The 15,113-nt window shown below is 37.3% G+C and overlaps 1 protein-coding gene across 5 annotated transcripts in view; it reads right to left on the bottom strand.

Moving 5' to 3' along the window:
• The window catches only part of BRIP1 (BRCA1 interacting DNA helicase 1), a 187,126-nt gene extending 173,298 nt beyond the window's left edge, over window positions 1-13,828 (bottom strand). For all 5 annotated transcript variants that reach the window (XR_014014065.1, XM_081220416.1, XM_081220413.1 and 2 more), the window contains exons 1-5: window positions 13,742-13,828; window positions 12,054-12,176; window positions 10,267-10,378; window positions 8,461-8,634; window positions 341-468 (exon numbers count right to left, since the gene is read on the bottom strand). Coding sequence is in view for 4 of the 5 variants with exons in the window: in XM_081220416.1 (XP_081076542.1) it covers window positions 341-468; window positions 8,461-8,634; window positions 10,267-10,378; window positions 12,054-12,149 (510 nt within the window). In the remaining variant the exon portion in view is untranslated. The remainder of the gene's footprint in view (window positions 1-340; window positions 469-8,460; window positions 8,635-10,266; window positions 10,379-12,053; window positions 12,177-13,741) is intronic.
• Window positions 13,829-15,113: the final 1,285 nt, after the last annotated feature.

Genomic DNA, 15,113 nt, shown 5'->3' with positions numbered 1-15,113 from the left:
AAAATGCCATTATTAGATAAAAACAACAGGATTTAAAAAGTACAAAGTAGCTCTGTTACTGATACATGCCTTAAGTAAATATTTTGTTGTCAAATTCCATATATATAAGAAAGCACCCGTCAGTTTCACTTTAATGACATGCTACTGTGAATAATTTACTATAATAAACTCCTTTGTAATGAGTAACTCTATACAATGAAATTATAATAATTTACCATTTAATTCATAGCTGACACTACCCAAAATAATCTCTACAGATGCCACTGAAAAATGATTGATACTTGACTACCTTGTTCAGCTATAACTAATGGGATTATTCCACTGCCAATAAACTGTTTACCTGCTGTGTAGTTTCTAAGGGTCGAATTCTTTTCTTCTCTACTTGAAAATCATCATTTTCATCTCTGTACATGGATGCCTGTTTCTTAGCAGATAGCTTTGCAGCCAGTGTAGTTTTTTCAGGAGAGTCTTATATAAGAAGTCATTAAAAATTAGTATAAATAACTTACATTTAGGTAATATTTTTAGAAAAAAATTGAAATCAAGATGTAAGACTTTAATCTGTAAAAATACTGAATCACTATGCTGTACACCCAAAACTAAGATAATATTGTAAATAAACTATGCTTCAACTTTAAAACAGATGTTAAGACTTATTTCTAAAAACTTCATAACATAGTTTAAAATAGGAAATGCTAAACATCTTTAAAAGCACTTATTTACCGCTCAGTATACTTTAACAAAGATACAGCAAACATTTTTAGAAATATGCTTTCAAGAGGGAAGTCCATAAATGGTGCTGGGAAAACTGGACAGCTACATGTAAGAAAATGAAATTAGAACATTCTTTAACACCATACACAAAAATAAACTCAAAATGGATTAAAGACCTAAATGTAAGACGGGATACTATAAAACTCTTAGAGGAAAACACAGGCAGAACACTCTTTGACATAAATCGCAGAAATATCTTTTTCAATCCATCTCCCTGAGTAATGGAAATAAAAACAAAAATAAACAAATGGATGTACACTACCAAATGTAAAACAGATAGCCAGCGGGAAGCAGACTCATAGATCAGCTCAGTGCTTTGTGACCACCTAGAGGAGTGGGACAGGGAGGGTGGGAGGGAGATGCAAGAGGGAGGGGATATGGGGATATATGCATACATATAGCTGATTCACTCTGTTATACAGCAGAAACTAACACAACAATGTAAAGCAAGTATACCCCAATAAAGATGCTAAAAAAAATAAAAGGGACCTAATTAAACTCAAAAGCTTTTGCACAGCAAAGGAGACGATACACAAAACAAAAAGACAACCTGCAGAATGGGAGAAAATATTTGCAAATGATGCAAACAAAAAGGGATTAATCTCCAAAATTTACAAACAGCTCATGTGGCTCAGTATCAAAAAAAGAAACAACCCAGTCAAAAAAATGGGCTGAAGACCTAAACAGACATCTCTCCAAAGAAGACATACAGATGGCCAAGAGGCACATGAAAAGATGCTCAACATCGCTAATTATTAGAGAAATGCAAATCAAAACTACAATGACAGTCCACTGGTTAGGACTCTGCACTCTCACTGCCGAGGGCCCAGGTTCAATCCCTGGTCGGGGGATTAAAATCCCATGAGCCATGCAGGGTGGCCAAAAAAAAAAAAAAACCTACAATGAGATATCACCTCACACCAGTCAAAATGGCCATCATCAAAAAGTCTACACAAAAAGAAAATTATAGACCAATATCACTGATGAACATAGATGCAAAAATCCTGACCAAAATACTACCAGACAGAATCCAACAGCACACTGAAAGTATCATACACCAGGATCAAGTGGAATTTATCCCAGGGATGCAAGGATTCTTCAGTATATGCAAATCAATCAATGTGATACATCACATTAACAAATTAAAAACCATATGATCATCTCAACAGATGCAGAAAAAGCTTCTGACAAAATTCAACATCCATTTATGATAAAAACTCTCTACAAAATGGGCACAGAGGGAACCTACCTCAACATAATAAAGACAATATATGACAAACACACAGGAAGCATCATACTCAATGGTGAAAAACTGAAAGCATTTCCACTAGGATCAGGAAGAAGACAAAGATGTCACTCTCGTCACTCTTATTCAACATAGTTTGAAAGTCCTAGCCACAGCAATCGGGGAAGAAAAAGAAACAGAAGGAATACAAATGGCAAAAGAAGCAGCAAAACTGTCACTATTTGCCGATGACATGATACTGTACATAGAAAATCCTAAAGATGCCACCAGAAAACTACTAGAACTAATCAGCAAATTTGGTAAGGTTGCAGGATACAAGATTAATGCACAGAAATCTCTGGCATTCCTATACACCAATGACGAAAAATCAGAAAGAGAAATTAAGGAAACACTCCCATTAACCATTGCAACAAAAAGAAAAATACCTAGGCATAAACCTGCCTAAGGAGGCGAAAGACTTGAACTCAGAAAACTATGAAACACTGATGAAAGAAATCAAAGATGACATAAACAGATGGAGAAATATACCATGTTCTTGGGTTGAAAGAATCAACCTTGTGAAAATGACTATATTACCCAAATCAATCTACAGATTCAATGCAATCCCTATCAAACTACCAATGGCATTCTTCACAGAATTAGAACAAAACATCTTACAATTCGTATGGAAACACAAAAGACCCCCGATAGCCAAAGCAATCTTGAGAAAGAAAACAGAGTTTGAGGAATCAGGCTCCCCGACTTCAAACTATACCACAAAACTACAGTAATCAAGACAGTATGGTACTTGCACAAAAAGAGAAATATAGATCAATGGTACAGGATAGAATGCCCAGAGATAAACCCATGCACATATGGGCACCTAACTTATGACAAAGGAGACAAGAACATACAACGGTGAAAAGACAGCCTCTTCAATAAGTGGTGCTGGGAAAACTGGACAGCTACATGTCAAAGAATGAAATTAGAACACTTCCTAACACCATACACAAAAATAAACTCCAAATGAATTAAAGACTTAAATGTAAGACCAGACACTATAAAACTTTTAGAGGAAAACATAGGAAAAACACTTTTTAACATAAACCACAGCGAGGTCTTTTTTGACCCACCTCCTACAGTAACAGAAATAAAAACAAAAATAAACAAATGGGACTTAATTAAACTTAAAAGCTTTTGCACAGCAAAGGAAACCATAAACAAGACAAAAAGACAACCCTCAGAATGGGAGAAAACATTTGCAAACGAAACAACAGACAAATGATTAATCTCAAAAATATACAAGCAGCTCTTGGGAGCTCAATATCAAAAATCAAACAATCCAGTTAAAAAATGGGCAGAAGGGCTTCCCTGGTGGCGCAGTGGTTGAGAGTCCGCCTGCCGATGCAGGGGACACGGGTTCGTGCCCCGGTCTGGGAGGATCCCACGTGCCGCGGAGCGGCTGGGCCCGTGAGCCATGGCTGCTGGGCCTGCGCTTCCGGAACCTGTGCTCCGCAACGGGGGAGGCCACAACAGTGAGAGGCCCGCGTACCACAAAAAAAAAAAAAAAAAAAAAAAAAAAATGGGCAGAAGACCTAAATAGATATTTCACCAAGGAAGACATACAGATGGCCAAGAGGCACATGAAAAGACGCTCAACATCACTAATTATTGGAGAAATGCAAATCAAAACTACAGTGAGATATCACCTCACGCTGGTCAGAATAGCCATTATCAAAAAACCTAGAGGGGCTTCCCTGGTGGCGCAGTGGTTGAGAGTCCGCCTGCCGATGCAGGGGACACGGGTTCGTGCCCTGGTCTGGGAAGATCCCACATGCCGCGGAGCGGCTGGGCCCGTGAGCCATGGCCGTTGAGCCTGCGCGCCCGGAGCCTGTGCTCTGCAACGGGAGAGGCCACAACAGTGAGAGGCCCACATACCGCAAAAAAAAAAAAAAAAAAAAAACCTAGAAACAGTAAATGCTGGAAAGGGTGTGGTGAAAAGGGAACCCTCCTACACTATTGGTGGGAATGTAAATTGATATGTAAAAATGTAAATGTAAATTGATACAACTACTACAGAAAACAGTATTCACTTTTAGTAAAAAACTAAAAGTAGAACTACCATATGACCCAGCAATCCCACTACTTACAATAGCCAGGACATGGAACCAACCTAAATGTCCTTTGACAGATGAATGGATAAAGAAGATGTGGCACATATATACAATGGAATATTACTCAGCCATAAAAAGAAATGAAATGGAGTTATTTGTAGTGAGGTAGATGGACCTAGAGTCTGTCATACAGAGTGAAGTAAGTCAGAAAGAGAAAAACAAATACTGTATGCTAACACATGTATATGGAATCTAAAAAAAAAAAATGGTACTGATGAACCTAGTTGCAGGGCAGGAATAAAGAAGTAGACATACAGAATGGACTTGATGACATGGGATGGGAGGGCAAAGCTGGGGCAAAGTGAGAGTAGCATCGACATACATACACTACCGAACGTAAAATAGTTGGCTGGTGGGAAGCAGCCGCATAGCACAGGAAGATTGGTTAGGTGCTATGCAATGACCTAGAGGGGTGGGATAGGGAGGATGGGAGAGAGGCTCAAGGGGGAGGGGATATGGGGACATGTGTATGCATATGGCTGATTTGCTTTGTTGTGCAACAGAAACTAACATGGTATTGTGAAGCAATTATACTCCAATAAAGATTAAAAAAAAAAAAAAAGATGATCAACCTCATTAGTTACCAGAGAGATAACAATTAAAATTCACGAGAACAACACACAGGTACCATAACGACTAAAACTTAAAAAGACTTGAATATCAAGTGCTAATAAGAATGCTGGGGGCTTCCCTGGTGGCGCAGTGGTTAAGAATCTGCCTGCCAATGCAGGGGACACGGGTTCGAGCCCTGGTCCGGGAAGATCCCACATGCCATGGAGCAACTAAGCCCGTGTGCCACAACTACTGAGCCTGCGCTCTAGAGCCCACGTGCCACAACTACTGAAGCCTGCGCACCTACAGCCTGTGCTCCACAACAAAGAGAAGCCACCACAATGAGAAGCCTGCACACTGCAACAAAGAGGAGCCCCCACTTGCCACAACTAGAGAAAGCCCGCGAGCAGCAACAAAGACCCAACGCAGGCAAAAATAAAAAATAAATTAAAAATAAAAGAATGATGAACAATGTAACTTCCATATACTACTAGATGTAGAGTTGCGGGGCGGGGGGGATGAATAAATTGGTTCAACCATTTTGGAAAACGTTGGCAGTATCTACTATAGTTCAACGTATGCATACACTCTGACCAGCAATTCCATTCCTAGATCTATATCTAATAGAAAGTGTTTACCTATCTGTACCAGAATGAACAAGAATGTTCATAATAGCTTTAATAACCAAAATTAGAAACCACCCAAATGTCTAACAATTGTAGAATGAAATAATAAATTATGGCATATAATTTATTATATACCATAAAATACAGCATTAATAACTACTGCTATATACAACACAAATGAATCTGAGAAATATGTTAAGCAAAAGCTGACAGACACAAGAGTACAGATATAATTCCATTTCTATAAAGAAGCAAAACTCATCAATGGTGACAGAGGGAGGATAGCTACTACCTGTGGAGAGAGAGAATAGTGACAGGAAAAGAACATGAGAAGTGCCACTGGGGTGTTGGCTATGTCCTATTTTTCATCTAGTGGTAGTTACACGAGTGTGTTTACTTTGTGAAAATTCATCAAGCTATACACATAGAATTTGTGCATTTTTCTGTATTTAGGTTATATTTTTAAAGAATTTACTTAAAAATGTAAAGAGAGCATCAGAATACAACCCAGATTTACCCCATCTGATCCTTGAAGAGACTACTCTAAACAACTCAAACTCACAATTATATTAAAATTCAAGTTTATTGAAAACTGATTTTTTACAAAGGCACAAAGGCAATGCAGCAGACAAAGGGTAGCCTTTTCAATAAATGTTGCCAAACAATTAGATATTCATACTCAAAATAAACGAACTTGGATCCACATCTCACACCGTATACAAAAATTACTCTTAGACTTAAAAGTAAAACCTAAAACTATACTTGATTAAAAAAAGAAACTTGTACTCAAAAATATATAAAGAAAACCCAAACTTAACAATAAGAAAAAAACAATAAACAGGCAAAAGATTTCAACAGACATTTCATCAAAGAAGATATACAAATGGCTAATAAGCACATGAAAAGATGCTCAACATCACAAGTCATTAGGGAAAAGCAAAATAAAACCACAATAAGATACCACTATAAGCTTATTAGAATGGCTAAGAAGATTTACCATACCAAGTGCTGGCAAGGATGCAGAGAAATGGGAACTCTCATACACTGCTGGTGGAAATGTAAAATGGCATAACTACTTTGGGAAACAGTTTTGAAGTTTCTTAAAGTTACACGTAAGTGATCCAGTCATTACACTCCTAGGTATTTACCCAGAAAAGTGAAAGCACATGTCCATAACAACGACTTAAACACAAATGTTCACAGCAGCTTTATTTGTAACAACCAGAAACTAGAAACAACACAAATACACATCAACAGGTGACTGCATAAACAATTTGCAGTATATCCATACAATAGAATATTACTCAGCAATAAAAAAGAACCAACTGTTGATACATGCAACAACATGGATGAATTTTAAAAGAATTATGTTAAGTGAAAGAAGCTAGGCAAAATAAGTATACAAACTGTATTATTTCATTCATATAAACTCTAGAAAATGCAAACGAATGTACAGTGACAGAAAACACTCAGTGGCTGTTTGGGGAGGATAAATTATAAAATGGTGGAAAGGAGGGATAATAAAGGGGCGTGAGAAAACTTTTGAAGCTGATGGATATATTCACTATCTTGATGTTAGTGAAAGTTTCAGGGAAATACTCTTACGTCGAACCTTATCAAAATGTACCATTTAAATATATAGAGTCTGTTATGTCAAGAATATTTCAGTAAAGCTGTCTTTAAAAAAAAATACAGGTTGTACATAAACATTATAAGCCAAGAGTTCTTATATTAATAATTAGCTTAAAATCAATTCCATTCATTCATACAACAAATATTTATCTAGCTCCTACTATATGCCAGGCACTGCTAGGTATGCAATGGTGAGCAAACTGACACAGTTCCTGACCTCATGGAGTATACAGTCTGCTAGGGGAAGCAGAGATTAATAAAAGATGCACACAGACATGTGGATAATACAAATTGTAACAAGCGCTATGAAAGAGAGGTACACAGTGAGATGACAGAATACAATAGGGAAACCAAACGTAGTGTGACGGAAAGATCAGTATGGCTGCCTTAAAGAAGTGACATCTAAGCTGAGAGCTAAAGGAAGAGCAGGACAACAAGTTGAAGATGGAATTTTCCTCAGAAGAGACACTAACCCAAGCAAAGGCTCTGCAGGCAGCAGAAAGCATGACCCTTTGAAAGAACGGAAAGAAAGCCCAAAATGTTTAAGGTTCAAAACCGAGTAGACAACACTATTGGCATCACCTCTTCGGCATCTATTCCACTTCCTCTTCCTCATTCCTAAAAGACTCACGCTTCGGTTCAAGCAGCTACCATCCTCCACACAGTCATGTGCTTTAGAGGAAGACAACTCGATCCTTGGTTTTAGGAAGTGGATACTGTTTAGACTTGAGCCAGTCATGGCAACCTCTTTTCTCACTGCCAGCGATTAGTTAAGGAATGGCATGACTGAAAGCAGGAAAGGAGTTATTACACGGTCTAAAGAGCAAATGGTAGTTTGTACTAGGGAAGTTACCAATGGAGGTGGAGACTTGCATGGAGGAATAAGGAATAGCAAAGTGTACAGGATGTCTCCTAGGTTTCTGGCTTAGGCAAGTAATGGTCAATCTTTTCCATACAGTCAAAGCAAAAGAAGTATTCTTTAAATTAATAATCTTACGTTATTGATAATATATATCTCTTAAATAAATCTAGTAAGAACATCTAAGGATCATATGTGAAACATACCTGATTCTCATATAGGATACTGGTCTCGGAAGTCCAGGCAAACTTATCAAGAATGAATGAGGCTAATTAGATTTTGCCTTACAATACAAATCAAAATGTTTTATAAAATTCTGACATATAATTAATACTGCCTACAAATAACATCAATCTCTGAATATCAGTTATTTTGCCTTGCTTCCTCAAAAATGATTTAAACTAGCAAGATGTCTGAATCAGTTAAAAGTGAGGCCAAGAATAAAATATTCCAAGGCTTTCTGACCACTCTATGCATTATTCAAAATAATTCCAGAGAAATTAGGTGGAAATACATAGCCAATTATGCTAACCAAATTTATCTACATTAGGTCTCATAACAGCCATAATTAAGACCCCTATTACAGATACCAAAAGAGCCAGACAAAATATAAACTACCTTGACAAGTTGACAAAGTGCCATTTCTTTCAGAAGTTGGTGTACTTGGACTGTTGAAATGATATGAAGTTCCCTGGTTCACGTCACTGTTTGTAGAATTCTTCGAATGGCATGTACAACAACACGACAATGGTACTTCAGCTTTTTTACTTAAGCCTTCGTTCACTGGCTTCCCTAAAAATGAAATAACCTCTATTTATAATATTTCTAATTAAAAAAACATTAATCTTCCTCTTCAGCTAGGGTGCACAACGACCTTATTTTTTGCCCAGGACTGGGAGGTTTCCCAGGATTCAGAATTTCAGTTCTAAAACCAGGAAAGTACCTGGCAAATCTGGACAAGTTGGTCACCCATCCTGCAGCATCAAATTAGGACAGGTGAGAAACACTTATGCCAGAAACATTTATAGAGAAGTTATCAACAATTTACATGATTTACAAAAATCTAATAACAGTCAAAGATTAATAATGTAACAGAGGCACAACCACTCGAGTATTCATTTATATTGAGATATATTAAAATACCAAGTATACCTAAAGTATATTCTTAATTACTTATACTCTTAATTACTGCTATTTCCCTAAATGAAAATTTTGAAAGTTTAATATAAAATAATGTAAACACATAACGTTAAATTATTCCCACATTATACTTCTATTTCAAAAAACATGTTTCATGATCATTTCTGATACATGTATCAAAATACATTTTAAAGTCAATATTCAAATTAAATAAAACAGGTAATTTTCAATACTTAAATATTATACAAAATTGTAATAGTTCTATGTGTGCCTACATTGTATAAATACACAATTCATAGATATATAAAAGCTGAATAATTTATTTTATTTTCTATAAACAGTACTGACATTATTTTCCCATCTGCACTACATAAATACTACTAATTTTATTTTCCAGTCTCCCATTAAAAATTTATTAACAGATAATCTCATTTTCCCCAAAGATAAACATCAGTAAGAAACAAAATGGACAACCAAAAGCTCATAAAATATTTACTCTTTATTTTTAATAGTCTTACCAGTAACACAACTATTTCTTTTCAAAAAACATATATATGTATGTACATATATATACACACATACATACATACACATATACACCCATGGTTAACTTTAAAATCTCCTAATACTTTAGGACATAGCCATCTAATTATGTAACTAAAATGTGACCAGTATTGTATTTCAGATTCATTATGTATATTAGATAGTCTTTCACAAAAGCAACTAGACATTTGCTAGCAAATAAAGCTATGGGAAATAATATGAATTCATAAAAACAATATTACAATAAACTTCTGCTTATCTGGCATCCAAACAAGTAGAAAGATCAACTAGAATTTTTCTTTTTTATGTATTCCATTTTCTAATGTTGTGAGATAAGCAACTATATTAAAGGATTTACTCAAAAAAAGCAATTATTTGTATTGATATGCTATATAATCATGACAGACCCATCTCCTACAACCTTTATTACAAATTATCATCTAATTATTTTCATAATCATTACTATGAAAAATAATAAAAATAAAATCCGAGATTCTTATATACATGGTGAATCATCAAATAAAGGACTATCTTATGTTCAAAATTATTTTAGGATTAACTGAACATATTTTGCTATACTGAAACTCTTTCGGAAGATATATAACTGATTATAAAGAAATATCTTAAAAGAGAATATTTAAGTTAGCTAGAACATGGTTGAATCATTCTGGGTAAAATATACTTTATTAGATTCTTTTCAGGTCCCAATAAGCAACCTGAAGACATCAACCAACTACTTACCACTAAGAGATTGCTGCCATGCTAAAGCAGAGCAAAGTAAGGCTAAGCTTTTCCCACTCCCTGTGGGGCTCTCCAACAAACAATGCTGCTTACTATTTAATCCTCTGACAATCTATGGACACAAAAACAATTTAAAAAGATCAATAAACAACTTATTTCATTAAAGTCTCTCTCCATACAACAACAAGAAGTAAAGGTGCATGCACTTCAGGGAACAGAGCAATAGCAGAAAGGAGAACTAGAATTTAGTTAAATCTAGACTTTATTCCTTTATATCTCTCCCTAAAATTGTTAGATTTAAACCATATCAAGCACAAAAGAAATGAAAAGCAATTTATGCCTTACTTATGCAAGCACCATCATTTCTGTAAAACTAAAATACACTAATATCTTTGATGAAAACTTAATAGGGGATACTGTTGGTGGGGGTGCTACAACCACTCTGTACAGAAATTAACAATTTCTAGTAAAGTTAACGATACCGAACTCCAGTGATCCAGTCCTATGTAAACACCCAAAACCTTTCCCACAGGAACACAAGGAAATATGTATAAGAAAGTTCACAGCAGCACTGTTTATAACTGCAAAATAATGTAAACAACCCAAATGTCTATCAAGAGGAAAATGGGCAAATATAAAATTCTGGTATATTCATACAATGGAATACCATACAGCAATGAAAATGAGTTATCAATCAATAGGGCTACATCTTAAAAATAATGTTAGACAAGGGAACAAGGTCGTGAGGAAAGAAGGGCTTGGTGGGATGCTGCCATTTCTTCCGCCTTCAGTCTCTGCATCTTTCATAGGCTTCCAACAGCGCTACATTCGGACAGAGCATCTGGAGGTTCACAACCTCTGTGGTCCACAGGAGCCACTATGAGGAGGGTCCAGGGAAGAATTTACCATTTTCAGTGGATAACAAGGGGCGATTACTAGTTACAATGACTTTGTACTTCTGATCTGGATTTGTTTCTCCTTTCTTTATAGTAAGACACCAACCGCTCAAAATATAATCCATGAAACAGATATGAAGAGGAGTATTTTAAGAGGTGCAATCTCTCCGAAAAAAGGATCCAACTCTTGAACTCAACATACTAGGTACGTCTATAAATAAACTTATGGCATAAATCCTTAAAAAGTAATAATAAGAAGAATATTAATATTAAGTAAAAAAAAAAAAAAAATCAAGTTCTCCAGAAAGATAAGTATAATATCATATCATTGTGCAAAGTTATAAAAATGTAAAGTATACACTATATTGTTTATGGATACATACATATGCAATAAAAGTATAAAAACATGGCTAGGAAAGAAAAATAACAAATTCAGATTAATTATCTTGTTACTCATAAACAAGGTATAAAGTAAATATGGCAAAATATTAAGATTTAACAAAGCTGGTAAGTTGGTTTACTCAAGTTTGTATATTAATTTTCTATATGATTGAAATATCTCAAAAAAATTATGGTGCAAAGTATAGTAGTCTGCGTAAAAGATAGTAAATACTTTCTATTTCAAAGTAATTCAGTAAAGTAAATAGAAGTTCTAAATGAGCTGAGAACATTTTTCAGGATGTTCTCCTTTACCTCCTAATCATAGACATATACAGTTTAGCAGCAACCAGTATTATTTTTCCAAAGGTTAAATGTTCTTCAATGAACCCAGCAAATATTTTCAATCCATTTACTATCTGAGAAAATGCAGTCACAGACTCAATGTATGTTATGAATTATCAGCATCTGTATCTTAATAAAGACTTAAAATAACTGCTGAACAATACTTACAGAATTCATCATAGCAAGCTGTGATGGATAAGCTTTACAAGGAAAGTTAATCTTCACCCCACCAATTGTATACTCAGAACATACTGAAGACATCATGCTTTACTGTTTACTTCAGATTCCTAACTGCAACAGAAATGAAAGACAATACTGAAACAAAGCCATTCAAAGAAAAACAGATACCTCAGACTAGGACAGAAGTCTAGAAACAAAAATTGGAATTAATAAATGAATAAACAAAACAAATGGAAGTAAAAGGATTTCCTACTCTTATAACTCATAGCGGTTGAGAGCGTGTCTTGGAATCTAACAAATCTGGATCTGCATCCTTATTCTGCCAAAGCTGTGGACCAGGAGTTAGGAAGTAGGTTCTACATCAGGTTCTGACAACAACTCGGATATGTTACCCTGATCATGTCTCTTCACTTCTCTAGACTGAGATCCTTATCTGTAAAAATCCGTAATTTAAAAATTGTCGTAAGGAAGAAAGCCCTTGGCACGTGGTAGGTGCTCAATAATTCTTACTTAAAGGTCAGTGGGGTATAATGGAAAGAAGATGGACTTTGAAGTAAGGCAAGCCTAAATGTGAATTCCACTGTGAATCTCGCAGAGGCTGTTTCTTCATCTGTGAAATAGAGATATCCACCTGATAGGGTTTTTATGAAAATTAGCCAGGCACTGACTTAAGAATTAAATAAGGTAATGTACAGAATGTGCCTCAACTCCAGCACCTGATACAGAGGAAGTGACCTACTTTAATCCCCACCTCTTGTAAACCACCTTTTCTTAACCTAGGATCCACAGATGTAACTGAAAGACTGTGATCTCTTGATACTGCATGCAGAAGTTTCTGTGTATGAGAAAGTCCAAAGATTTCTCATACCCAGAAATATACCCTAAGGAAATAACTGAAAACTGAGGGGAAATGATATACACCGTTATCAACTGAAAAATTATTTGCAATGGTGAAAAAAAGGTAAATTCGATCTGGGGATGGAGAGATGGTTAAAATACCAACTCAACAGATTATGAAGCCAATAACAACCATCACCAAAGCTTACGTGTTCCCAAAGAAGTTAAGAACCACTATTCTAAGGTCTTTTCCAGTTCTAACATTGTGTGTTTCTGTGAAGCTCTGAGAATGAAATTTGGTGGAATCTCACCCCTAAATCTAAACCAGCAGCTCAAGGCTGGCCTAGTAACTCAGATATAACCTAGAAACCAATCGACCCCCCGCCCCAATTACGGCTACAGACATCTCAAAATGGGGAAGCGTCCCCACGCACTGAATAAAGGATAAACCAAGATCAGGCTCCCGCCGACGCCCCCTCCTGCCCCGAGGTAACGCGGGGCCCGGGGCTAATAACAGGCCTCAGTTCCAAGGAGGTAAGCTGCAGTCTCCCCGCTCCCCAGGTTTTCTTCCTCACATTCCCTCCTCCCTCGGCAAGCTGGAATCCCCGAGGCCCTGGTGATCCAGTCAACCGACGGGCCTGCAAAGCGGGTGGACGAAAGCAGAAGGCACTCTCCTGGCCGACTTCGCGCCCTTCCCGCGAGACACACTTGCCCGCCCTGAGGAAAACCCAAACAACGCCTACTGCAGTCCCACTCACGGGAGAAAAGGAAGCTGAAAACTGCAAGCAACCACAGCGGAGCCCTAGCAGAGAAGAAAGGTCCTAGCCCCTCTTCCTCACCTGGCTGCGACTCCCGGGCCCGGTCGCGGGCTTGCGGCCGCTTTACCTTTTCCGCCCTTCAGCTCTCATCAGTCGCTTCCACAACACTCGCGCAGACGAATTCCCGCCTCCCACCCGCCTCGACTCCCAGCACCAATCGCCGGGCGAGCTCAGACAACCAATCACCCGCCAAGACGAGAAACCAAGCAACCAATCCTGGCTCGAGGTCAGGGCGCGCTCTGGCACCCAACGGAAGCCCCCGCAGTAAGAAAGGGCCTAAGCTACTTGGCGGCACCGGAAGGCGATTGCCTCGAGAGTGATGGACTTCCGCAGAGCCCAGGGATCTGAAGGAAAAGAGCCTTCTCCGTTGGACTTTTTGAAACAGGTGATTTAATCCGTGCCTCAGTTTTCTTGGAAACTCTTAAGTCTCACATTTAAGGTCTGTAGACCAACGAAGAGGAAACACCGTTAAGCCGCGCCGAGTTCTCTTAGCATTTCTCAGGGGCACCCGATTCAAACTTCCGAACTTTCCGGAAGCCAGAGTATCAAAAAGACCCAGGAGGGAATTGCCAGACTGCTGAGCCAAATTAGGCGAAAAGGTTCGATGACAGCTGGCTACAGAATCTCCTGATGGTCAAGGCTTTCTCCGATACCACGTTCAACCAGAGAAACGCCCTCGAGGTCTCCAGTACCTCCTTTAAGGCTTGTCAGCCTCCTGTCCCTCCTAAGACCAATTTACTCTTTGTCAGGTACACTTCAGTTTCCTCAAAGGTAGGGAGTTAACCATATGTCGCCAAACTGTTGGGTTTTTTAAAAACTCTAGCCTAAACTTGGCTCAAATACTAGTGGCCCCCAAAAGCAAAACCTGAGACAGTTTCTCACATCCCGAGAAACCAGTTTGGGACAGAGATTTGCTGCAGGTCGGAGCAGCAAAAGGCGAGTTGATTTGTTTGCCTCACTGTGTTTTACTATATCTTCCCAAAATGACAAAACGTACAATCATAAAAATAAATTCTACCCTTTAATTTAGTAATCTCAGGCTCAGAAATTTATCCTGAAGAAGTAATCTAAAAGTAAGAAAAAGTAGTAGTACCTCAGTTGATAATAGTGCCCATTCTGTTCAGAAAAAAATCATTAACTTCCCAGTCTAGTAGTAATAGGGAGATGGTTATATCAATTCAGTCATTCTGGAGCCAATAAAATAATTATAAAATCCAAACAACTTGCAAAAAATTTCCATATAAAGTTAAATGAAAAAAAGCAGATGCCAAACTGGGTATTATGGAATTCCATTATGTGAAAATACATATGCATAAGCAAAGATGAAGGGAAGGTACAAAAAAAATGAAATACTGGTAAGACAGTGCTATGGAGAATAATTTATAAAAATAAA

The sequence above is a fragment of the Mesoplodon bidens genome, assembly GCF_964165515.1.
Source record: "Mesoplodon bidens genome assembly, chromosome: 19".
Classification (NCBI taxonomy): Eukaryota; Metazoa; Chordata; class Mammalia; order Artiodactyla; family Ziphiidae; genus Mesoplodon; species Mesoplodon bidens.
This window is presented reverse-complemented; position numbering and strand designations above follow the sequence as displayed.